The sequence below is a fragment of the Melanostigma gelatinosum genome (assembly GCF_949748355.1).
Source record: "Melanostigma gelatinosum genome assembly, chromosome: 10".
In the NCBI taxonomy this organism is placed as follows: Eukaryota; Metazoa; Chordata; class Actinopteri; order Perciformes; family Zoarcidae; genus Melanostigma; species Melanostigma gelatinosum.
Genome location: NC_136643.1, coordinates 17729580 through 17756810, shown reverse-complemented (window position 1 = coordinate 17756810; position 27231 = coordinate 17729580). Strand labels below are relative to the sequence as shown.

The window sequence follows — 27231 nt, the reverse complement described above, 5'->3', positions numbered from 1 at the left end:
TTTGTAGATGAATACAGTTTTCCCCACACACAATGCCTTGGTGTCATTTGCAAATTGTACAGTGCAAAGTAGAATCATAGTAGACCGGTATCTCATGTTTACAATGCTGGATTAACAGCAGTGTGACCCAGTATGACGTCCACATCCATGTGGTCTTCCTTTAACACACCCACTGGATGAAACGGTCAAATAAACTGGACAGGGACAGATCAGACAAGTCTTTTCCTTTGAAGATGGCGTCCTTGTCATCCATGGCCAGCTTCATGAGGACTTTTTGGTCAACGTCACTTCTTGTGGCTATCACCGTGGAAACGACCTGTGCCCCGCGCATGGCACTCACAGCCTCGTCCAGGTCGTTGCTCTCAGTGATGCCGTCTGTGATGAAAACGAATGAAACCTCCGCGTTGCGTCTCGTCCGGCGAGCATTTCCTTTACCTAAGATGGTGTCGATGGTGTAAAGGATGGCAGACCCCACGCTCGAAGAAGAGTCGAGATAAGGCAAGCGTGCAATGCCGTCGGCGATGGCGGCAGGGTTGTGTGTGAGAGCAAAGGCCACGTGGTTCTCTGTTGCCTTGCCAAATTCTATCAATGCCAAGCGGGCTCGCATACGATCAGTCTTGTTGTTGGCCAGTGTCAGCCTGTCTGCCACCTTCTGCACAAATGCACGGACGTGCCGGAAATTCTCCAACCCAAGACGCTCCGAGCCGTCGAGCAGAAATACCAAATCCACCGGCCGCTGGACACACAAAGCTACAGCAGGCTCTGTAATGAAAGGAACCGAATCAATCACTGAGCTGCACGCCAATGTGCCATTGAACAAGTCACCCGGGCGTGAACAACACCTACCACGTTTACAGGGGAGATCAGGGCACACAATCACAGGGTCTGGAAGGGGAAATCAAACGGACAAGAGTTAGAGAACTGGTCAGAAGTCCCAGTGTTGATGTACTACTGGTCCAGGCTCACCAGGACAGAGAGCCGTCTCCATCTCCTGTATCATCTTCTCAGCCACCAAGTCTACGTAACGCTTCATCCCAGTGACGCGCTCCTTCTTGTTGCACGCGATCGACACCAGGATCTCGTCATCTTGTTCCTTTTCAAACATATCACCGACCCCGATGGCGTTCACCACCACATCGTTGTTGCAAAGGTACTGGAGCAAATCCTCATCATCACGTGGGTCATAGCGGCCGTCTGTGATCACCACCACGGACACTTTGGCTTGGGCTCTCCTGCCGTCCCTGATGAGGTGATCGTAGGCGAACTTGAGAGCTGAGGGTGTGAAGGTGCCCCCGGCTATCCACTGTAGCTTCTTCACCGCCATTTTAAAGGCAGACATGGAGTTGACGTTTGGGTCATTGAGACGAATGGCCTCAAAGGTCCCGTTGTGACTGAACTGAACAACTCCGACTCTTGTGCCTGGAAGAGGTAGACATGTCAAGGGGGGCAGATGAGGCTGGCCTTACTCTATAAGTCATTACTGTAAACAAATCCCACAAAAATACCAAAACCAAAAATTCCATTGTGTCTGTCTCTCCATACTTTAATCGAAAGCTTTAATCTAAAAAAAAAAAAATGGGTCACAATTTTTTTAAATAAATTTTATAAATGATTATAAATGATTTAGTAATTCAAACAAGTGTAAATTGTGCGTTTGTCTGTGACTACGTTCAGTCACGTATTCGTACAAACATGGTGCTGCGGTGAGTCTTTTTAAATGGCAGTAGGTGTCCATGGATCATGTGTTTTTTCGTCGTGTTTATTACTTGGAGTTCGACCGCACAGATGAATAAGCTAAAGCATGATTGGGTTGTACAGGAAATACTTCTCCGTATCATAAATTATTTGTTGGTTTTGGTCTTTACATTGGATTTGTTGAAAGTAAGAAATACAAAATATTGCCAACCTTATTCACAAGTGTGTAAATCAAAAACATTGCTGATGTTTTGGCTTAAACAGTGTTGTGAGGGCCTGTCTCGATATTTTGGCTCTAACTGTATATTCAGTGGTGGATTGAGTGATTCACTTTTTGGAAACAGTTCATCTCTTATGGCAACCTCTGCTTCTTGTCACTTGAAACTGTGTCTGCAAAAGGATTTGCAGGGATGTCTGGGCTGCGTTTTGACCGTACCGGTTGATGACGCAGGGTCGCTGGCCATAGATCCCAACCGGTTGATGGTGTTGACAACAAAGTTCTTTTCCAGGGTGAAGTTTGTCAGCCCAACACTCTCTGAGCTATCAATTACAAATACAATGTCCAGAGCTCCACAGTGCTTCTCACAGTCTGAGACAAAAGAACAAGAACTGGATCAGTATGCTGAAAGACAATAAACAATGAAGCTGTGTTTGACCGGTGATATTTACCACAACAACCACACGTCTCCCTGATGTAAGTCATGACATCGCAGTCCTGCAGTCACGGGTGTGCATGTTAGAAGTAATACAACCAAGGAAATAGAATTACTATGTAGTATTTTTCAAAACTATACTGCTTTATGAAGTTGACTCACATTGAGCCCAGGATCGCCCACTGGTCCTGGGTCCCCCTGCACACAGACACACACACACACACACACACACACACACACACACACACACACACACACACACAAAGAGAGGGCAATGCAATTGGATCTCAAATTTGCACGCAGAGCCAAGTCATTATCTGAGTGGTTGAGCTGTTGCTTACGTCAGATCCAGGATTTCCTCTTGTTCCTCGCCCTCCTGGCTCACCCGGCTGACCCTCTGTCCCCTGAACAGAAAACAACAGAAAACATTTTTCAGTGGAAGTGTTTCTGCATAAAGTTGCATTTCTGTGGAAGTAACATTTTCATTGATGTCTGCATCTGTTGAACCCCAATGTGTTCCGCAGAAGGCAAGCAGAACATTGATTATTAAACAACATGGATGTTAAGTGCTGATGATGGTTTACAGTGAGGTCTGTTTCAGGACATTGTTTTTGGAAATACATGTTGCCATTGAGCATTCAAATTCAATGCTGTGTTCACCAAACTTCATCCACTTTTATTGATTGTGACAGATACCTAAAAGCTTGGATAAATCAAAGATATCTGCATGGATAGATATTATTACTGAGCAGCATACACAGCATTCATTTTTTAGGTATTCTCTGCACATCATGAACACCAATTGGTGTTTCGTTAATCTACGATATCTGGTCAAAACACAGGTTGACACCCAAATTGCACTTCAGCCATTTTCTTATTTAACTTACAGCCTCTCCTGGTTGTCCGTTATTTCCAGCTTCTCCTTTGGCACCACATTCACCTCTGCCCCCCCGGGTTCCTCTTCTACCTGGATCACCTCTGTCTCCCTGGAACGAGCACAGTTACTTTGGACCAGAGTATGCAACATATGCAGGAATTTTGTGAGGTAGAAAGGAAACCGTACGGTGGATCCTCTCCGTCCGGGATAGTTGAATCCTGGTCTTCCATTGTCACCCTTTAAATGAAAACAACAAAATCACAACAATCACTAAATGTTCGAGCATTTTACGTGATGAAAGTGATGGACAGAAACTTTTTACCCACTTTTGGTCCAGGTGGCCCAGAGTCTCCCCTTCGTCCAGGATCCCCAGGATTTCCCATGGTGCCCTGCAACCACAGAAGAAACTCAATAAAAGTTTCATTATCAACTGTGTATTTCACACAAATATTTAGTTAAGAATATACAGTTATTATGGTGTTATTAACGACACACATTTCCTCCGAGGCCCCCTGTTTCTCCTGGCTGACCCCTCGGTCCCGGCAGTCCTTGATCTCCCTGGACGGGAAAATATGAGGGAAAACAAGATTACTAGACATGGCCTTCACTCCAGCCCACGTACACTGACTTATTCTGGCTGATTGGAATTCGGCAATGCACAGTACTGGACAACTCAAAAGAAATAGCTTTCTTTTGCAGTACAACGTCCCTGGAAGATGTGTTCTTATGATAACAAGCTCAACTCAGGCTATCTTGGCAGCAGACCCAGTACATGAAGGCGAATCTAAAGACGACTTGCTGAATTCTTAGGAAGCTGCTGAGTCATCCCTCTGCCAAAATCCACCCACAACATGATCCCCTCACCTTTGCGCCATTGAGTCCGTTTTCTCCGGGCCGGCCTCTGCCTCCCTGTGGCCCTAGTTCTCCCTAGAAAATAAATGAGTGTGTCAAGATTTGCATCACACCATTAATCATCAACCGATGTATACAAAACACAACAGTAATGCAACAATTTGGGCGTAATTATCCAGAGAATCTGATTAAGAAATGGCCAATAGCAACACAGAGCCGAGTCAGGCTCGGCAAGGAAGTGATTCTGATCTTTCTCTGGAAGATTAAATCCCTGCAGAGGGATTTGAAACTCGTGGGACTCATCTCTCTCGTGGTAAATTCTCTTGTGAGGTCAACCGAGTCCACTATTTGTTAGCGTTTCACAATAAGTTGTTATTTGGCTCTCAGATCCTCAGCAATAGCTCTCTTTCACGTCGTGTTATTCTCAGCATGTTTTTTTTAAAGCACATTACACGAAGTTGAGTCATATTTCTGTAGAACTATATTGTCTGCAGCTTTGCCAGGTTGTTCTTTAAAAAGTTTGCTGGACTTACATTCGCTCCTTTTAGCCCATCAGAACCTTGTCCTCCCTTTGCTCCTGGGTCTCCTCTCCTTCCCTGTTAATATTCATTTAATGATAATTTATAACAAACTATGGCAATTTTTATTTGTTTTAAATAGAAGTGTTTGAGATACCCCTTCGCCTCTTTGTCCAGGTCCGCCAGGAATTCCCTACAAGAGCAAATAGAATTGAGTCAGCTTTGTAACTTACTCACAGTAATACATAGCAGAAGTAATTATAATGAAAATAAATGTTGTTCCGTACCAGACGACCCTTTGTTCCCGGTGGCCCTTGATTTCCAGGATTTCCTTCTTCACCCTAATGAACGGAGATTTTTGATTTTGTTTTTCAGCAAAGTCAGCAAAATCTTCATTTTCGAACAATGTTTTCCGTTGCGTTTAATTTAAAGTTTACCTTTGGTCCTTGGTCACCCTGAAAGCCGGGGGGACCCGACTTTCCAGGAAGGCCTGAGTCTCCCTAAACAAACAAATCACATTATCTCCTGCACATTTGAGACGTCTGAACGTCTACGGAGCACATCAAATGATGAAACATTTCACTTTTCTTGGTTTAGATCTATTCTGTTGTGAAAATTCTGACCTTCTGAAGTCGGATCCTCTGAGATCCAATAACAATATATTCAAAAATCTTTCACTCTGAACCAAATGACCAAAATACCATCAACAAAGTGACATCCCTTGAGCTCGAGCATGGCTAATGGAAAGTAATATCGATATAAAAGTTTTAGGAAGGGGACTATTGTTAGCCACAGTGGCGGTGTCTGTTGATCTGTCTTTCACTTTGCTCCAAACTGAAATATCTCAGCAACTACTGAAGCATTTGCTGTACAATCGTGTGCAGACATTCATGATTCCTAGAGGATGAATCCTACTGACTTTGGTGATCCTCTAACTTTTCCTCTAGCGCCACCAGTTAGTTAACATTTATGTTTTTGAGTGAAATGTCTCAAAAATGGATTTCTATTTGGTTCAGACATTCATGTCTCCCTCAGTAATACCGTCGGGAAGCCTTTCATTTTTCCTCTAGTGCCATCAAAGATTTCATTTTGTTGAATACTTTATGACTAAATGCCTGTAAAATGACATCCCCATCAGCCTCAGCTGTACTTTTTGTTTGGTGTCAGCAAATATTAGCATACACGCTAAACAAAGATGGTAAATAAACATTCTGCCTGCGTGTCATTGTGAGCATGTTAAGCATTGGCAAAAAGCACAGCTGTGCCTAAGTACAGCCTCACAGAGCAGCTAGCATGGCTGTTGTCTCTTAGGCTTGTTTTTAGAGAAAGATCCTAGTTTTGATGGAACACAGACCTTTCCTCCGTTGTCACCCGGTGTCCCAGTGTCACCAACATCTCCATTGTAACCATCTGGTCCCTTGTAGAGACATAAAACAGAAAGATGCAGTAAACCAGTAAACTAATCCTTATTATAGCTCTATGGCTGATGTAGAAATGAAGCCACATGAATCATTTCATCTCATAAATATGATTAAATAAGATGGTTAGAATAGCACTGGATCCACTAACGATCTTACCAGAGATACATTTTCTCACCTCGGTCAAAACATTTAACATTTCAACACGAGCACCTTGAGAGCATCATGTAAAGAAACATTTCATACAAGTACTAGACTTACCTCGTTACCTGGATCACCTTTGCAACCAGGAGCTCCAATTCGGCCGATTTTACCCTGAAGAGTTCCCAGAGACAATGATATCACATCGGTGTGCTGAACAGATTCAGAGTCACTGTGTATTGTACATTTTACTTTGTTGTATGAAGACTCACCTTTTGACCGTCGGTTCCATTCCTGCCAGTTACTCCTGCCACACCCTGAGTATTCGGACGTCAGTGAAGACAAAAAAGTGTCACGAAACAAACATCGACGGTGTCGGATGTCGTAGGATATAAAATATAAAATGTGTGCAAGTAAACATTAAAACTCTTATTTACCTTTGCGCCACCTGCTCCGAGTTCACCCTGACGAGATAGAGAACAGCCATCAGATTAACAGACTTTCATTTCATTTGACGGATGAAGTGAAACGCGGCGGTATAAAGATTTCTCTCACCTTGTCACCTTCCGAACCAGTCCCTCCCTATATCAGAGCACAGAAGCACACGTTACCGAGATAAAGGATGACAAATTAGTTAACTGTGAATGTGTGGCACACAAGACCATCAATCAGTGGGCCTCAGCAAACCTTCGGACCGGGTTGTCCGATTGGACCTTCAATGCCAGGATCACCCTGTAATATAATAAATCATATTCAGCATAACAATTATACAATCATGTTTTTTTTAACAGAATTTCAAAGGGTAATAATGTTGCTATCTTCGACCTACCTCTTTACCCTTTCCTCCGCTTGGCCCCGTATTACCTCTATCTCCTTTTGTACCCTAGAAATAAGAAGAAAGACCAAAAAACTAAATTGGTACAAGCAGAAATATACATAATTTACATTTTTCATTTTGTTTTTTGCTACTCACTTTTGGACCTCGAGGCCCTTTTGGTCCAGGGTTCCCAGGACTCTCCAGGCATTTTTCTTCATAACACTACATGATCAAACACGACAACAAAACCATATTAATTGTAGTAACACATGAAAACATAGAAAACAAGATATTTGGCACAATTTATATGAGCAGAACTGTATCCCCTTTTTAATGTCTGATCAAATAACATACATATAATAATAGTTAATTCCTCCTTACCTGTACAAAGGCTTGATGTTTCTGCAAAGAAAAAACAACTCTAAGTGAAAAGTGCCTCGTAATGATACTGTAAGTTAAATCTGAATTAGAATATTAGCATTCAAGGTAAGAAAGGAGGACGATTTCAGATCACCATAATTTTTATGATACGATCGATGGATTCAGTCTTTATTTCTGGTTTCCCATCAACGATGTCCACAACTAAGTAGTCATCACGGTACACTTGAGGGAGAGCGCCGGCTACATCCCTCATTCCTAATTCATCGATGCTCCTGGACGCTGCCACTGAGAAAATTTGTATCTTTTTAAGCACGGCCTTCTCTGCCATTTCCCGTATCCCTCCACATCGCTCCGCTGTCACATGCCCGTCAGTGATGACCACAGAGAAGAGGACGGCCTTCGTCCCTGAGTAGTGGTGGGTCATCTGGTGAGTCATTTCTTTGAGGGCGCAGTCGGTGTGGGTGCCTTTGCCTTGATATATGATCCCGTTGAGGTTCCTGATGAAGTTCTCCTTGGTTGTGAACGGACTGAAGACGTGCTGCGACTCAGAGAAGTTCAGGCCTCCTATGGACCAGGAGATCTGGATCTGGCCCATGTACTCCTCATCAACCAGCCTCTGGGCAAAGATCTTGGTGAACTCCATAACTTTTGTCACCAGGCTCCCAGGTGGGGACTCCTGTAAGGCGATGCTCTCTGAGGTGTCGAGGGTAAAAAACACTTTGACGGGACAGTCAATTATCCCAGCTGGAGGAGAGAACATTGACCAAAGTGTTAACATCTTTACTGTCGTTACAAATGTAACACATGCAGTGGTAAAAAGCAACAAAGTACATTTACTCAGGTGCCGTATTAAAGTACAGTTTTGAGGTAATCTTACTTTACTTGCGTATTTTCTATATTTGTCTACCCCCCTACATTACAGAGGGAAATATTGTATTTTTTTACACATGGATAAAGAGAACTAGACAAAGCGTCGGAGGCGGGGCCCCGTTCATTCCTATGAAAGTTGCTCAGTAGCACATGAAGCAAATACAAGTTCCACTACCGAGTAAAGAATTCAGATGAACAAAGGAAGGAAAATAACTCTAAATAAGGGCTGTTCAAGTGTTCGTACCGGGAAGTTGATTTACCTAAAATGAAATAATCCGCTGAATTACAGAAATCTCTTTCCAAAAGTAAGACTATGGGGAAAAGTATTTTTGGGCCACATGGCATCGCATGACGGACCCGAAATGTCTAATTCCACCGTTTCTACTTTTACTGAAGTCAAGAATCTGAATACCTCTTCCACCATTGAATATATAAAAAGGCCTAAATTCTTTAAAATAAATTCATATTCAGCTAAGCTCTAAAGAAATGAATGGAACTCACTCTTACAACCTTGAGGTCTGGGTGTTGGCTGGAGCGGAGGTGGAGTCGTATGTGGACCGTCGCCTCGCCCAGGTATCGGCCTCGGTCCACGAGGGGTCAGACCTTGAGGGATTGCAGCTTGGAGCATGCACAGAAACATGAACCCTGAAATCATCGCCATTTTTCCTGCAAAAAAAAAGAAGACAGAGAGGAGAGGACAGTTGTTGAAGGCTTACTTTTCACTCCAACGCGCCCTTTAAATGCAGGAAATAGCTGTCAAACAAGTGAGTCTTCACAGACGGCATCTACACAGAGCTTAGGAATGTTTATCGTTGTTTTAAACAATGTCTGTGAATAACCACGCACTGTTGAAAAGAAGGGCAATATTTAAATTTGTGGCTGGAATGGAAATCTTTTTAGTTGCATTTAACCACCTGTTTGATGAAACAGTCATCCACGCCGGGGGTTCACAAACTATGTCATGTCATGAATGATAGAACATGATAAAAGACATCAGAGGATCCAGATAAGATTTTGTTTAAGGAGGGCCCACGTCTAAAAAGGAGTTGTACTGTTTGAAAAACATAACGATGACAACAGACGGATACGATTTTATTGAGGGAACTCAAAGCCAGACAGCTGTGCTGTTGTACGGTGCTGGAATGTAAGTACATTTACTTAAGTGCTATTTTGAGGTACTTGTACTTATCTTGAGTTTTTCCTTTTAATGCTGCTTTATACTTCTACTCTACTACAACCCAGCGGGGAATATTGTATTCTACTTTTTTGCCCATTACATTTTTTCAAGGCTTAGTGTTGATTAAACTACCCAACACGATATAAAGTGGATCAAATTAGCTCCACTGGAACAGCAGCAGCATTAAAATGTAATAGCAACACCACAGTGTACAAATACTCTGTTACAAAAGTCATGCATTAAACCTTTAATTCAGTAAAAGTACAAAATCATTGACATCAACACACTTCAAGTACCAAAAGTAAAAGTACTCACAATGCAGAATGGCCCATTTCAGAATTATGTATATCATATCACTGGATTATAATTATTGATGCATTAATGTGAGGATCACTTTAATGTTGAAGCTGGTAAACGTGGGGGTCATTTTAATGAATCTGCTGGGTGGGCTGTGAACTTCCTCCCGGGGATCAATAGAGTGTTATCCTAATCTGGCACGATCATCATTTCTTTGTTAAATGTAATGAAGTATAAGATACAATATGTCCCTCTGAAATGTAGTGGAGTAGAAGTAAAAACGATCGTAAAATGAAAATAGTCAAGAAGAGTGCAACAACCCTTACAATTGGATTTACAGTACTTGAGTAAATGTTACTTTCCACCACTGCTGCTTATATATTAATGCATCAGTAATTGTGGTCCAATGCTATAATGCAGAATAACATAAAACTCTGCTTCTACTACTGTGCTACTTTTACTTATGATGAGTTGAGTACATGCTGCTGCGAATACTTACACTTTACTTTTTGGAATCAGGACTTTCACTTATAACAACGTATCTCCGACATCAGTGACCACTATCCTTAATTTATCTCTCTGTAAATTATTTTCTTCCAAAAACACCCTCAGCTGTGACGTGCGGTACATATCAACCAAAGACTAATTGCTTTATATTTTGAGTTGCGTATCTGGTCCGTGCTTTACACCTCACTAAGCCTTTAGAAAAGTTGAATTAAAGTGTACTCACCGCGGCGACAGTGCGGACAAAGTTCTTAATGAGCGATGCGACAATAAACTGTCGGGAAATTGAACCAGTTTCCAAAGAATGTAAACTACAGATAATCTTCTCAATCTGAGCTCCCATATCAGACGACTGGTCCAGGGTCAGCTCTTGGTCCGGGAGACGCCCAGTTTTAATCTCAATTGACGCAAGAGCGCGCTTGGTGCGCGCGTGCACGCGGAACGGAATTTCATTGGAGAGATGATGTTTAGATAGTCGGCCTGTGTTTGACATAGCTGCTGGAGACAAGAGAGACAGCACGGTGTCCAAAATGTTGGTGTAAATCTGGAAAATAAAGCAGCTTTAAATAAACACATGCTGCTGTGATGATCTATTTATCTGCCTGATTTGACAGAATAAAAGTGAGCCACAGACTGATTCTCTCCAAACAGCAGCAGCTTTATAAACACTTCAACACCACTGCTGCATATCCTTACATGGAGAGAGCCGCACAGGCTGCCGGTCTGTTTATACTGTAAGACTGCACAGCACCAGAGATGTCATGTTGGAATTTAACTGCTTCAACTATCCAAAAATTATAGTTTGTGAAATAATGATTTGATTAATTAATCCGTAGATTAAAAGAAAAATAATTCAATCAGCCTATTTTGATCGGTTTAAACATTTTTTCATGCAAAAATGTCGAAACACTCGCAGCTTCCAGTGTTTTTCTGTTTGGGTTTTGGATCGTGTGAAATATAACAAGCTATTTAAATACATCTCCTTAGGTTGTGGGGAATTGTACACATGGTATACATAAAGTACACGTATGTTGACTCAGGCAGTGAAGCCTAAGTGTAGTTTTCAGGGACTACTTCAGTATTCACATTTTGTGCACTTTTCTTGTGATGCATTGTTATAGACCAGCAGTGTATACAATAGTTAAAATCATGTAAACCAGCTAAAACATGGAAAAGGTATTTACACATCGCTGCATGAATATCCATCAATAGGAAATAGAACAAAAAGCTAAATATTACTCACAGAGCCTACATTTTGTACATACTTCTGTACTGTGAATAAAGGATTTATACGAGTATTTAATAAATAGTTTTACTCAAAAGTTCTCTGTGGAGTTTTCTTGTAAACGTTTGTTGTGTAACACCCTTCACCATGATGTCCTGCTGCTTTCTAGTAATCCTCTCAGAAAGATGCTTGAGATCGTTAAAGCCTGTTCTTGACCAGGTCACTGTCTCGTCCCAATAAAACACATGGGGAACGATAAAGCGTCTTCTCTGACAGCTAATGTTGGCCATTAGCCATCTTTTTCTTGGACAACCTTCTGTTTTTTTTACAATTGTCTTTTACCAGAGGTCTGGTATATATCAACATCACCGAGGTGTTTTTCCATAAAACACACACACACACACACACACACACACACACACACACACACACACACACACAGGTCCTCTGAATTTGATGGCACTGGAGAGCCTGCAGCATGAGCTTCGTTCTCACTGCCACGAGACATAAAATCAATTTTTCATTGTCTCCTGAAGGACATTTTCCTTTCAGACTCTGCAGATATATGATCACAACTGCCTGTCTTTTCATGCCCCCATGACATTCTTCTTTTTTTTAAACTATACATCAAGAGCAGAGACCTCAGCAGTAACTGTAGCGCACTCACTCAGTGGTCCCGATGATTGAAACTTTATGCGTCATTTAACTTTAGTAAGCAAGTTCAGATATGCTGTGGTGAAAATGTAATGTGAGGTAAACAGACCTACAATATCACTGCAAGTTTCCCCAACAGCTGACCAAGAAATCCTAGATAAATCAATTATGTTTTCATACTCGGATGTGTTACTGCTTCTTTTTAGCCGCTAAAGTCCATGATATTGGACTTCTCCACTAACACATGAATGAACAAAAAAAAGGCTAGAAAACTGAAATGTATCCAGTAAGATACCAGGAGCAAGGTAGCGGTATAGGCTTGGATAAAAAAGGGCATATAAGGATAGAGAACAGAGCTGACCCTCACATAAACCATTTGCTGTTTATTCAGTTCCGTCATCATGCACACTCATTTGTGGATGAAGCTAAATCCTCAAGGGAATGGTGAAATCTTCACCTTCAAAGGCAAAACAAAGAGAGGAAAATGTAGAAAATACACTGAAAAACATAAAAATATGTGGAAAACAGCAAGCGGGATTACTGACTAGAGCCCTGTCAAATCTGGAAATAATGGTATCGCTGATCCAGAGTTTGCTCAATAGAATTGCCCAGACACTGTAAACCTTTGTTGTTTACAAGGATTGGACATTTAGGGCGTGTGCCCTAGTTTAAGAGATGTATTTTAATCAAGTCACACACTGTACTCTGACACAGTGCGACAATCAGCAGGAATGCATGAGTGCACTAGGCGGTCTGTTTATCGACATTCAAAGGCATCGTGCTCAGGAAGTCCCTCATCAGTGGCTCAGCTAGAGAGATGCAGTGGTGCTGCTATTGACCTGCTCACAGAGGGCTGCTGCTGTTTATAGAGAACCATAGTGTGTGTGTGTGTGTGTGTGTGTGTGTGTGTGTGTGTGTGTGTGTGTGTGTGTGTGTAGGGTGGGGGTGCATCTGAAGAGATGCTGAGGTAGCAAATGAGCGATTAAGAGAGAGGCAGGCAATCTGAGCTGCTTTCTCCCGGGTAACACTCGTTTTAATGCCTACTCCATCCAGATTAACATTTACAGGTATACGAGCAGCTGTGCACCACGAGGAGCAGGAATAAGGAACAATGATGACCTCCTCAAAACAGAGCACTCAAATATCTTATACATTAATAAAGCAATGATGACTACATTTAACAAATAAAGGCCATTATCCTTTTAGCAGAACATATTCTAATTGTTAGTTGTGGAACCCATATATGTTTTATCAATGAACACCTTTAAACTTCAATATCAATACCACCACTAGGGATAAGAATACATTTTTTTATATCCTTGAAAAAGTCTGATATGTTGTATTTTTATAATGTATAAGACTGTCCATAATCAAAACACAATGCAAACATATTACAACTAAAAGTACTGTTTTAAGGGTGCAATATACATGATTCAGAAAATTCATATAGCAGCAAAAAACGAGCTGCTATGCTGTGCTTTTAGTGCATGCTCGTGCATGTGAGCATGCCCCACTAGGGCAGCTGCTCCGCATTGCGCTCAAACGGCAGTTACAGCTGATCCCGACCGACAGCGTGGTTGCGGCAGTGCCACCCTCCATATCCCCATCAGGTAAACCCTGTTAGGGTTGTCAGTGCTGCGTCATTGCTTTTCACTGTTAACGCTGTTAGCACTGTTATCTGCAAACTGCTGACTCAGCCGTTGCCATGTTGAAAGTCATTGAGAGGGAATCAATTTCTGAATTTTGTATTTCTGAATTTCTCTTGGGGTATTTAAGGAGGAAGTTCTTTAGTAAATGTACTTTGTTACTGATGCCTAAACTGTATCGTATCATTGTTTCACACAGACAAGCAAAACCCATTACAGTGAGCAGTATGGTGTTTGCAGAGACATGCCACTTGTCACGTAAAATTACTCTTAGCAAGACAATACATTCCAATTGTAGTTTGAACTGTACATTCATGTAGCAATACTAAGAGTTTCTTGCGTCCAGACCTGTAAATCACTGTCCACTCCACAAATGTTACCACTTAAGTGTAAATATAAAGCTGTTTTACTCAAAGTAGCCAGAGAGAGAGAGTAGTTCACTAATGGGCCACCAGGGGGAGAACACAAGCTACAAAAACATGTTACTGAGAATCATTTCTATTTCTGATCTTACAGATTTTTTTTTGACAAGTGAAGTACAGAATATTTTACATCTTTTCAATTGGTTCCTCGCGCGTAAAAGTCGATTCCCACTGAATCTCCTCTGTAGACTTCCTGTTTGGAGTTTCTTCCTGTGTGCGTGCAGGTTTCCTCCCAGTCTAAAAACATGCAGATGCATTAAACTAGAGCCTCTAAATTGCCCAGATGTTCTGTGACAATTAACTCAAAAGATTCTGCTTCAGGCATAGCCCCTGGCTCTGAACAGGTATAAGTCTGTATGGAAAAAGGATGGATTCAAAAGATGAAGAATCTGACCATAAGTGTTAAGGCTGCCTCTCGTGCAATTTCTCCGAGCATTATCACCGATCCTGGCCTCTTGATAACAACTGTCATTTCATTTCACCTCAACAAAAATTGCACATTTTCATTTTCAAAGGTATAGGAGAAGTAGCAGAGAGTGAATGCGGTGTATTCTGCCCGTCTGATTCCGCTTGAATAACACATTAGCTGTGCAATTTACCCTTCCAATGGTTCAGTCATGTATATGTCTGCAAAAATCATTTTCGGCTCAATTTTCTGCAGATGAAAGCAATGCTTATACAATGGTTATGGGTTTATGACACTGTAACCAGGAGGAATACATTCTGTCTGAAGTCACTGCTTTGTATGAATTTCAGATGTTCAGGCTCTGCAAAGAGCCTCAATTATTTCAGCAGAGATGTTAAAAGCTGTCACATTTGATAGAAAATCAAATTGATGAGTTTCATGAATTACTTTTTCTCATGTTTGCATCAAGTCAAAATTTACATAAATTTACAAACCGCAACGGTAGTTCTGCTTTGGCTTAGATTTTGTCTCATTTTATGTTCACATATTATTCACAATGGTAGAATAGTATTGAGAGGATCCACTGATTAAATGAAACCTGAGAACTATGAAGGGAAATAGAATGCACACCTTGAATTGTTAAAAACAGAGAAAGTTGAAAATACAGAGTTACAAGTGTGTCTTCATACTCCCTGCTCCAACATTAATTTGAACATGGAGTATGTCATTTCCAAAGCGTGCAGCTATGATCTCATGATTTGCAACTGAGCACAGTTAAATATTTAAACTGCTGGAGACGTACTACATATTAATTCTGACAGAAAGACTTAATTCCTGTGCGTTTGGTTGTTTTTTGGGTTTCATCAAAGCTACGTGTGTGCGCGTGTGAGTTCAAAGAGACAATTGTGCAGAGGACTGAGGAAAGCTGAATCATGATGAACTCTCTGCAACCTCCCAGCTCGTTGCAAGCTGGATCCATACAGCAGCTCCCACCCATTGATATCAGCACTTCATGGCTTAAATAATTCAGCAGAAAATCATGGTGCTATACCTGACTCTCTGCAGATACTGTACTCCTGGCATTTGATTATGATGAGGAACAGCAGCTGCAAGAAATAACACATCCACCAGGTAACCTGGAGATCAATTAGGAGGAACACTGAAGGCTAAACAGAAAGCAGGTAGTGCATTTCATGATTATGCTTTGTTTCCCTTCAATAAAGTTCATATTTATATTGATAAGACAAGATTACAGTGTACTGCTGCTTTGCATAGAAACCTACAGGAATAAAAAAAACAATTACATGACATTCAGCTCCTCATTCATATCAGCTGTTTTTTAAGCTTATGATTTGTTTTAATGTAACGCATGTTGGAAAAGCAGAGCATCTGAGGCAGAGCTCCTGAAAAATGTTTCACACTATGGAGTAATGGATGTTACAAGCATCAAGATGTTTTTTCAGGAGACTGCATCCGAATGAGGGACATAGAGTAATGCACAGTGTCTTCACACTGTCAGTCTGTTGAAGTTGTGGGGAGAAAATGGATAACATCAATAAGTCCGCCCCGCTATAGCATGTTTTTAACAGTGTTCTTTCCCTCCTACAACATGCTTTATAGATCTAGTGTCCCCTGGGATTAAACTGATCTTTCATGGACATGAAACAAGAGCTGTGGTGAAATATCAAAGAGCATATCTGAATCTGAGAGGCAAGAGATGAGCTTTGTGAGCCAAATGTGAACATGAATATGGGTCTAGTGGACTGCCAAGTGACACCACTGCTTCGGAGCAGAAACGTGTCTTCATGCGTGCAGATACTGGTAGAAGCAGTTCAGCAAACTAGCTGATGATCTGTCCTTCGTGTACTTCAACCCCATTGTTGTATGGATGGATGGTATACTGTAAAAGGCACCTCTTTGAGAAAAGAGGGCGCACAACATGTGTTCCGAAAAGAGCAAATGCATTCTCAAAACGCAACAAAATCACATCATGGTGTCGGGAAAGAAAATGATGGAACAAAAGTACTAAACAGTGCATCAAACAAGCATTGATTTAGGAAGGTAAAAATCGAAGAGAAGGTTTGTGAATTAGTTTATGCTGCCCGTTTACTGCTCCAGAGCTTGAGTTTAGTTGTTGTGACCCTTTTATACATTTCCCCAGCTTACACAGCAACTTCAATTCCTACTGTCTCTGCTTCTATTTTTTTTTACATATATTTGATTACTTATTGAGGTGGTCAACATGGATAATAAAGAAAAGCTGCAGTCCATCAAGTTAACATGCAGAGATATGTTATTTGTTTTTCATAATCTTCTCATGAACTACTGCACTTATTAAATAAGGAAAATGCTGACTGTGTCCCTTAATTGTCCCTGATTATCATTGCGATGGTGCAGAAGGTTTGAAGGTGTTCTATTGTAAAGATACAAATTTAGAGGAAGTTCTTTCGACCTTTTTTTTGACCATTGCTATGTAATACAGACAGATCAAAAAGAAAAGGGCGATAAGAATCTAAGCTCATAAATCATCTTATGAAGGATTTGGAGTTGTCAACCAGCATTCATTAATCAAACAGAGCTGGCCGAGGTGTCACCTGAGATGCGGTTAAAAGCGCTGAATCAATAGCAAGGGGACCTTTGAGCTTAGATTATCTTCACCATGCAAAGATGCATTGAACATCTCTGCACATTTTAATACATATTCAAATGTAAAAAATAATACATTTCCAACCAATTGTGCAAATCAAACAACTTTGACTTTTATTCAATGCATGTAAGGACATCAGAGATGCATTTTGAAACGAACAAGAACATGGTATTAATCCAGTGCAGTTGAGACAAGACTTTTTTTTAAACTGTCAGCTGGTTCATAAATTGTTCACCTCCATGTGAGATAAGGCCTCAAACTGACTCCTCAGACTGTAGTGACTCTCATGACCAGCTCTCGTGTGCTATTGCTGGGTTGGCTGCGGACCTCTGGCTGCCTGAGGTGGCTGAGGAGGTGGAGGATGTTGTAGGGACAGTGTTGGTCTGGCACTGTGTTGCCGCTGTTGGGGTCCACATGTGTTCCCAGTCCTTCTGCAGCCGTCACCACGGCTGTAGAGGTGGAGCCATCAGCTGTCGAGGCCACCACCATCAGTGAGGAGGTGGAGGTGGACACTCCTACCCCGGTCTGATAACCTGGGCTGCGCTGTGACAGAGTCCTGTCCACAGTGCCGTTCTTCCGGTCATCATTGTCCATAGACTTACTATAGTTCAGGACCTTCCACTGCTGGTTCACGGCCTGCCAGCGGTGGAATATACGAAACACAGACGGTCCCTCGTGGACAATTAGTGCTGCGGAGATCAGAGTATCAATTAGACAACGTCACAGGCAACAGTCTCAATGACCCCACAAAGTGATCTATATCTCTGCAGTGGTAGATTCACTGTGTTGAAGTATTAGCTGAGGGAATAGGAGAACAAAACAACTTATCTTTAAAGTACTGCACCACAACCTGAGATATCATCTTCATTTCTTAGAAACATTTTAGACGTGGCACAACGTACGACACAGCAATCCTCACCACTTTTGGATTTAGGGTTGGCAAAAATGATGCATCTGCTCTCTGGGGGTTGTTCGATAAAATCTTATCACAGTTTAAAATTGCTTATTGATTTATGTTCATTGAACTCAGTATCTGGAAAATTGAAATACATGTGCAACAAGAGCTGCTTGGACTCCAACAGTTTACGGCTTTTTTTCAATTTGAAAGTAATATAGAGGGAAAAACTGTACGAATGGGATGTTTTGCCTGCTTAAGCTGAGCTGATTACCTTCTGTACCATCATCGCCACTTCAGCCAGTATACAGAACTGCATCACCACATACAGCGAACAGAGTTTTTAAGGTATTTTATTGCAGTTATGGTAGAACTTTGTCATCTGATGTAAGCAGTTACATACCGCTCTGCGCTGTAGCAGTCTGCTAAAAATGGATAATAATAATAATTCCCAACCTTTTCTATATTTACAGAGTTTATTGATACAATCCTGTCTCTGCTCTTCAGCTCTGTTTCTCTCCCACTCCAACTTGGTGGATAAGTGAAAGTCGGGTCTTTGTGTCTGCCTGGTGACAAGTTAATCTCTTTAAAGTGCAGCGATAATGACTCCGCAGTCAATCCTCGCCACCAAACCGGAGACAATCAATCTCCTCTTCCTCTTATCCTGCTGTCTGCTGCAGTGGCAGTAAAGAGTTTTCTTTTAGACGCAGAGCAGGGCGTTTCATTCCATGGCCATAGCAGGAAAAACAATCAAGAGGAAGACAGCAGGCTTAAAGCGGATGCTACAAGTTTGAATCTGGGCACCCACACAAATCCAGAAGATGGTTACAAATGCGTTGATGCGTTATCTCAGCGCACGATGGTCATTAGAGTAAATTATCGAGTGAAACACATTTCAATACATGCCATAAAAATCACTGCAGTTGCTGAAAGCTCAATGTTCAAAAGTTGAATTTATGTTTAATTAATTCAGTTTTGACTGAGCATTTCATCATATTTAATATCGTAACTGTAATATACTGAATAGTATGAATAAAAGTGGCAAACTATCATGTGCGTAATTCAAATATAAGCCAGTGAACCATGACAAGACTCTGTGGTGGTATGTGGTATAGATTGATTATCGATAATGCAAAATGTTCCAGCCACAGCCGGCGGGAGTGATGAGTGACTCTACTGAAAACCTTTGACATTATGTTTGCTCTGCCTGTTGAATGCATAATGCACCACACTGAACACATTAAATATCATTCTGTCTTAAAATGCACAAATCAATTCAGAGAGGAATTACGAGGTTCAAAATTGTACTAAACAAGTAATAAACCAAAGTGAAATCTAGCACCTCACCGATGCAGACGATATCCATGAAGCCATACATGCCGTAGCAGATCTGGAATAGCAGATCTTGTCGCTGCCACCGGGCGGACGGGCTGAAAGACGACCACACCAGCCAGGAGATGCTGGCCATCAGGAACAGGGAGCCCAAGATGGCTGCTGCTATCTGCACTTTCTCTATCACTGTCAAGGAGATGGCCTGCCACTGCAGGAAGACACAGACAAGTACATTTGTCTTTTAACTTTACTGAGTACTTGGAAAACACTAGGGACAAAAAACAGGAACAAATCCATTGAGAGTAAGTGACAACGAGAGACAGACACAATCAATGGGTACAATCCCTGATTAAAAAGCATTCATTAAAAGATTCACACTTCAGGTTCAGGTACATATGTGTATGCAACATTCAAATTATTTACATCTGCCAATTCGTTGAGCACTTCTACGTCCACTCACAGAAGTCCCGGTCATCACGTTCCTTTTTAGTTGAATTCCTCGGTTTATGATCAGAGCGTTAGAGCTTCAGTCAAGACAGTGTAATTCCTGAGAACGGTGCTCTGTCCCAAATAAATGTTGATGTGAAAACCGAAAATGCATCCAAATGAGTCCCAGTGGAGAGGGGTCTGGGGCTATCTACCCCTATGCTCATAAACCCCAACAATTCTCTTTTGGAACTCAGCATTTTGAGTTTTTCATTGGACGATTAACTTGCCAGGACCTCCTCTTTTCAAGAACCTGCAATTTGTCAATACTTTTCATGCACAGTGATAAAACCTTGACTTCTGATCCAGCTCTTTTCCCTTTAAATGTCTCCAGTGCTGCCCTTTACACCTACAGCTCACCTGAAGTGGGTTCTTGGTGCTGATGGCAATGACCTGATATTTGTAGTAGCAGAGCTCACAGGCCCAGGATCCTCTCTCGCTGATCCATTTGATGAGGCAGGGATGGTGGGTGCAGCGTACTGACCCATTGCACCGACATGGGCTCAGGAGCTCCCCCTATGGGAGAGAGCTAATCAATACCAGCAACCCAGGACCTGAGTTTTTCATAATTCAGCTCGTTTAAATGCATGCATATATGTTTAATATTCATACTTTCAGTGGATATCTTGTTCAGGCAATCGGTGTTAATGATGGTGAACCATGAACCTTGCTACCTGTGCAGCACTGTGATGTAAATGAAGAAAAGTCCTGCTCTCATATAGGCACATGGAAGGCAATGAATTGCCACAGACTACAACAAGAACGTTGGTAAACGTTTCGCCTCATAATACTGGACTCGACCATAACAACGGCCCAAATCCTGCTTTGTGATTCAGGAGAAATATCTCCCTGAAGCAATCGTTGACCACCTAATAATCCCTTGTTTTCTCACCGTATTTACTCCGCTCAGATAACCTTTTAATAAATATAAACCACATAAATATATATTTTTTGCAGTTCTTTGTGCTGGCTTATTGCTTTTCTGAGAGCGTTGCATGCACAGTCAGGCAAGCATGCGCACACACACACACACACACACACACACACACACACATACACACACACACACACTCAGATTACACAGCACTATGCAGTCACATTGTAGCAGAACACCAGTTCAGGTGTGAAATGAAAGCTTTGCCTTTACACTGAGCTGACTTGATTATGGTACAGTTGAAAAGTGGAGAATTAGTCACAGAAGCTTTTATCAAAGAGCAAACCCCAACGAACCGATACAAATACTGCCATAAATCTATACTGTTACTGCAGCTCTGAAATTAAATTAAATTAAATGTGGCTGTCACATATACATAAATATTCTTTTGTAGTTTAAAATACTAACTTGTAAATAGTGAAGGTGAATATACTTAATTTTCACCTTCCTCCACTTTCTGCTCTCAGTGCCGTCCTTCTCCGCCTGCACATGATCTTCCTTAAAGAAGAAAATGTAAAAGCTTGAGTCTGGCTGTCTGAGATAGTTTGAGTAGCTGAAAGAAAACCAGACCTTCACTTCAGCACCTCAGAAGCTGGAGTAGAGATCTGTCTTTAAGAAGCATTTGATCAGGGCTATATCTTCAATTTACTCCTGGAGAGGTGCTCAGGCTTGAGAACTCCAAACCCATCAGGTAAAGTGATAATACGAACTTTACTAAATTTGGCATCATACGGTTTTCATTTAACAGCAATATGTGCTCAGCCGAACCAGTCATTATTTTTAAACCGTATCCAGCCAGCAGAGGATGTGAGATTTATAATCTCTCACCCTGGGCCCCAAGCTCATTCAAATATATTAGTAGTCTTGTCATATTGGATAGAGATGATAACCCAAAATATATAGGCTGGCCACCCTTTTCAGGTCCTGACCTATAAAGTACTTTGGATCCACTAAATTCAAAACAGGACCTTTTTGTACAGATGTGTTAATCTTAATGGGAGCGAACAAAAGGCCTGTAGTGAATGAAAAAATAAATTAGCCAACCACCTCTGCTGCAAGAAAGCTCTCCACCTCTCTGCACCGAGGCATTCAATTCCTAAGCCACAGTATTGTTAATTCAATATTAAATACCCCCAGTCCCTGTCTACCATCAATATGGCATGGAGGCTGTGGGAAGAAATGCAAAAACAGTGTGAGTTTCCGAATTATTTCTCCAAGGCATTATTGTGCTGACATCTCGGACAGACGGAGCAGGTCGAGGAGAAGGGAGGGAAAATCAGGGAGTTGGAGGAGAAAATATATCAGGACATGAAACTACATTTGAGACTATTCACATTTCTTTAGGGTCTGGAATCAATGCAAGTGAACTCTATTAACTCTACAGTGGGTGAAAGTAAATTGTGGTATAATAAACTAGCTCCCAATGACATTCAGTCCACAAACATGAACTTTAAATAAGTACCTACAATACTGCAGTCATTTGAAAAACTGCTTAATATGCACATTTTAACCACATTCAACAAGTTAGAGGGAAAATAATAACTGAAAAATGAAATGTCACATAATTCCACATTTACGCATATTTACCAGTTATGACTCATGACACAAATGACGGGGGACGTTCCACTCATTGTTTACAGCTAATGGCCCGTTAAAAGTAATTGCATAAAAGAACAATGATGTATAATTAAAGTTCATGAATTCACAGCTCCTGTCTATATAATAGACTTCAGCAAGGATACAATATGTCGTGGTGCGTGCTTGTGTAACTTGTTTATAACCCATTGCCAACAAATGGAAGAGGACATTCCCTATGTTCATATGATGGAGTACAGAGGAATAATGCCTCTGCACTGTGGGGCCATATACAGAAAAATTATGCGAACTTGACCCCTCGAGGCTTCTTATTGTGTCTCAGGCAAGCACACTGTGCAAGTGCATTATCTGTGGTATGATTTAGGAGGGAAAGACGACCTTTTTGCTAAGCAGCGGGGGCATATTCTCAACATGCAGCTCAAGTAAGCACAGCAGAAGCATTGGCCCCAAAGGGCACTTCAATGTAATAGTGCATGACAATTCAAGAATAAAGTATTCCCCACACACTGATATATTTCATTACATTTCTTTGTAAATTACTTTTGAAATATTCTTTTTATAATACATGGCTACCTGAACTTTGGTACTATGATCTGAAGATATATAGCAGAGCCATTGCTTATTATTTGAGGGTCAAGATCAAGTCTGAAAGCACAGGCTTGAACAAAGCAAGCACTCTATGAAGGCAAGCCAGTGCCCCGTATAAAACTTGTCGCTGACCTTTAGCTAAATAGCTTTAATAGATTGAAATATGTCTCAGATTAGCTGAAAAACATATCGCTTCATGTGTAGGTGATGGGGGACAAAATCCACAGTGTTTTTTCGGTGCTATCAAGGGGATATTATCTGAAGCTGAAGTCTTTTAGTATTAGATTCCCAATTTGTGTTTCCTCGTACAGTGTTTCCTTGCTGAATTAATGGGAAATATGAGTGTCTACCAACACCTTTCAATGGGCATGCCAGTATTGTGTTAAGTATTGTATGAACGCAGATTCAGAAAGAAATGTTTCTTCTCTTAAAAACAGAAGGACTTTGGTTGTGAATCACAAAGGGCACCTCAAAGAAAATGCCACCAAAAACACAGACAGAAATTCGATTACACAGACTTATTACATCATTTGGTGTAAATCAGTGTAGAATCATTTTTCAATGGTCGCCTCTGTCAGACACTCAAGGCCCTTTTCCAGTGCGATGCTTGAGGAAAGCAATGTCTCTCACGCTCCCTTCTTTAGTCTGTCTTGAGTACCTCAGCCTTGGGGATGGAAATGTTTTTGAGGTGGATTGTCAGATCAGATAATGGCTGCCTCTGTCTATGTGACATAACGGAGGCTAAGGGAGAACAGTGGATAACTAATGTGTCCACTGCCTGTATCACACAGTGACACGCAGACAGTCAATCTCTCTTTTCAAATGGAGAGTCGTGCATTTTGTACTCATTTACACCTCAGCAGATCCATATCTGGACTTCACCCAAACCAACAGCGGAGATGACAAGAGAAGGAAGGCCGGTGATAGATAAGAACTTGCATAATGAAAAGATGGCATGAAATCAAGTGCTATATTGACTAGCTGCAATGTCTCAGGGACGCATCGATGAGATGAGTTGGAGGAGCATGGGAAACACTGCAAATTACGAAAGCGGTACTTTGTATGCACTGCAGTACACTGAGTGTGCTGACTATCTGGAGTTTTTGGAAAAAAAGAATTACACGGATGAGGCATTGTCTTCCAATCTCACAAGTAGACCCCATGTCAGTAATAATTACAAAGTATGTCCTCGGGGGTGGGATGATGCACAGAATTCATTGCCTTCCATGTGCCTATATGAGAGCAGGACTTTTCTTCATTTACATCACAGTGCTGCACAGGTAGCAAGGTTCATGGTTCCACATGTCGAAAAAGTCATAAAACAGTCATAGTTGGAGTAATTAGTTGATGCAACATTGAGATATATAGACCATACACAGTGCAATGGCCATGAAATGATTGAGTAAAACTGATGCTTGGACAAAGGAAAAGCAACATGAGCACAGACTGCCGGATCATGAATGATGTTCTACACCTCAGTTATCATGCTTTACACTTTTTACTCCCGACCTCCATTACCAATTGGTGAGGTGTGACATATTCGTCAATGTGGTCTCAAAGGCTCTGCCAAACACTGTAACGAATGTGTCAGCCAATTGCCAACTGCTTGCTTCTCTGATATCATTTAATAATATTTATTGTGGCACACCTCAGCCATCTTCTTTCAGATTTCTCCTCTCCTGATTGATGTAGTGTGACATTATCATCAATATGGCCATAAAGATGGAGGAGGCGCGCAGTGTGAAGGCTCATCCCTTCTGTTGTGTTGCTGTTTCCAGGTGGTGCGTGTGAGCAGCAGAGTGAGAGGTATTATTCGATTTTTTCATGCATGTAATGCTTCGATACGAATTCACAGTGTTTGGCTGTAATGAGTTGGTACTGAATCTCTTGTGTATTCTCCACACTTGTCAACCATGGGGCCAAGGTCTTTCATTATCCTCCCACTGCTCTAGCTGCCTTTTCAAGCCACGCAAAAAAAAGGACAAGTGCAGGGTGCAGTGGGATGCCAGCTCAGAGGAGTCTCAGCTTTCAACACCTCCCTGGAGACATGCCACGTTCCAGCCTGCTTCAAGGACTCCACCATCATCCCTGTCCCTAAAAAACCAAGGATCACAGGACTTAACGACTACAGGCCCGTCGCCCTGACCTCTGTGGTCATGAAGTCCTTTGAACGCCTTGTCCTGTCCCACCTAAAAACCCTCACCGACCCACTTCTGGACCCCCTGCAGTTCGCTTACAGAGCCAACAGATCTGTGGATGACAGGAAGCAGGGCGTGAAGCTGGGAAAGCACGTCTCATCCTCCAGGACCATCAGCACCGGTTCCCCCCAAGGCTGCGTTCTTTCCCCTCTGCTCTTCTCCCTGTACACCAACAGCTGCACCTCCAGTCACCAGTCCGTCAAGTTCCTGAAGTTCGCGGATGACACCACCCTCATTGGACTCATCTCTGGTGGGGATGAGTCCGCCTACAGGTGGGAGACTGACCATCCGGTGACCTGGTCTGAAAAACCGAGAGCTCAACGCTCTAAAGACAGTGGAGATGGTTGTGGATTTTAGGAAGAACGCAGCTCCACCAGCCCCTATCACTGTGGGTGACTCCCCCGTCGACGTGGTGGAGTCCTTCCGCTTCCTGGGCTCCATCATATCCCAGGACCTCAAGTGGGAGCTGAACATCAGCTCCATCACCAAGAAGGCTCAGCAGAGGATGTACTTCCTGAGGCAGCTGAAGAAATTCAACCTGCCAAAGACAATGTTGGTGCATTTCTACAGAGCCATCATTGAGTCCATCCTCTGCTCCATCACGGTCTGGTACGCGGCAGCCACTGCAAAGGACAAGGGCAGACTGCAGCGCATCATTCGCTCTGCTGAGAGGGTGATTGGCTGCAATCTGCCGTCCCTCCAGGACCTGTTCACTTCAAGGACCCTGATCGAGCACGAAAGATTGTTGCCTTCTGGTCTCTCCCCTGCACATCCCTGTCTCTCTACTTAAACACACTCGTCACTTTTAACATTCATAAACTTCACTTGGTTTACAGTCCTGTTATCTGTTTTTGTGTGCACTTTATTCCATATCCTATATTCCATATCTTATTGTACATTTCAAATATGTTTCTATTTCCTGCACTGTGCTGACTGTTTTTGATAGTTAAATGTTATTCGACAGTTAAGTGTTATTTGACAGTTAAATGTTATTTTGAGAGTTAAATGTTATTGTTTATTGTTGAATGTTATGCACCTTCCGCCACGACAAATTCCTTGCAGGTGAAAACTTGCTTGGCAATAAACGGTTCTGATTCTGATTCTGGATGCCCTAATAAGACACAGGGAGTATGGTTTTCTCACTTTGAAAAAAAAGTTTGACCAGTGCATCCTCATGAAGAGGCTCTGCCAGGAAGGGATGCTTTTTGGATTTAAATGGTAAACATTCCCATCACCTGGTCTGGTCTATACATGAGCGAGTTGAGAGATTCCAATTCAAACAAAACAAAACGCCAAAACAGATTTCATTCAGATTTCAGACAGAAGTTGCGTAAAAAATAATTTCATGGATCAGATAAATATCTTATTTTAACCATTGAACATTTATGGGGAAAAATGCTTTGACTTACGTATTCCGGTCCCTGGAAGCAGATCCTGCACAAGGGAGTCCTGAAGCCGCTTTCCGTGAAGCTGGTGAGGGAGAATCTCTCCTCCAGTTTGCCCTTTGAGCAGTCGTCGGAAGGGCTGCTGCAGCCGCGCAGGGCCGCCGATAGCTCTGCAGCGTCAACCCAGCACGGTCGCTCTCCAGCCGATGTCCCGGTGGCCCCTGCTGCAGGTGGGGCAATCCGGTCCCCTGCGTGCTGGCTCCGCGTTAACGTGTTGTTGTTGTCGGGGACGGCGACGCCTGTTTCATGGCTTTCCGTACCTTGGACGCTCATGGGGGTCAGCGGAGGCAGCGGTGTCGGCGGTGTCGGTGGCCCGAGAAGGAGCACCCTCAGGTCACCGAGCAGGACGCAACAGCGGCTCTTCAGCATGCCCTGGCTGCGCAGCATCGGGCTGTATCCGGCCACAAACTCACAGCACCATGCGAAGGTGCTGGAACACAACACGTCTTCATATGTCGTGAAATGGACAGTGGGGATGCGATTTCCAGTGTTTCTTGGGGTTTAAAGCAGCCTTTTTAGTTTTCTATTTTGATATTCTTATTTAAAGTATTTTATTG

General features: G+C 42.2%; 2 protein-coding genes across 2 annotated transcripts; both read right to left on the bottom strand.

The window, feature by feature from the left end:
- Positions 1–160: 160 nt before the first annotated feature.
- LOC306783511 (collagen alpha-2(VI) chain-like) lies at positions 161–10543 on the bottom strand (the record flags this gene model as incomplete). The annotated part of the gene is made up of 28 exons (XM_079277202.1): positions 10427–10543; positions 8724–8888; positions 7486–8096; positions 7353–7373; positions 7128–7193; positions 6984–7037; positions 6842–6886; positions 6710–6736; positions 6592–6618; positions 6427–6471; positions 6275–6328; positions 5950–6012; positions 5033–5095; positions 4883–4936; positions 4753–4788; positions 4611–4673; positions 4090–4152; positions 3721–3783; positions 3552–3614; positions 3412–3462; positions 3236–3334; positions 2690–2752; positions 2511–2546; positions 2365–2410; positions 2132–2284; positions 967–1419; positions 847–885; positions 161–762 (listed from the first exon to the last, which is right to left on the bottom strand). The coding sequence occupies exons 2-28, from the start codon at positions 8881–8883 to the stop codon at positions 161–163; spliced, it is 3120 nt and encodes a 1039-aa protein (XP_079133328.1). The 5' UTR covers positions 8884–8888; positions 10427–10543.
- Positions 10544–17467: 6924 nt separating this feature from the next.
- Positions 17468–27061, bottom strand: LOC306783637 (E3 ubiquitin-protein ligase MARCHF4-like; the record flags this gene model as incomplete). The annotated part of the gene is made up of 4 exons (XM_079277350.1): positions 17468–17889; positions 19443–19635; positions 20274–20429; positions 26639–27061. 4 exons carry the CDS (start codon positions 27059–27061, stop codon positions 17468–17470), a joined length of 1194 nt encoding a protein of 397 aa, XP_079133476.1.
- Positions 27062–27231: the final 170 nt, after the last annotated feature.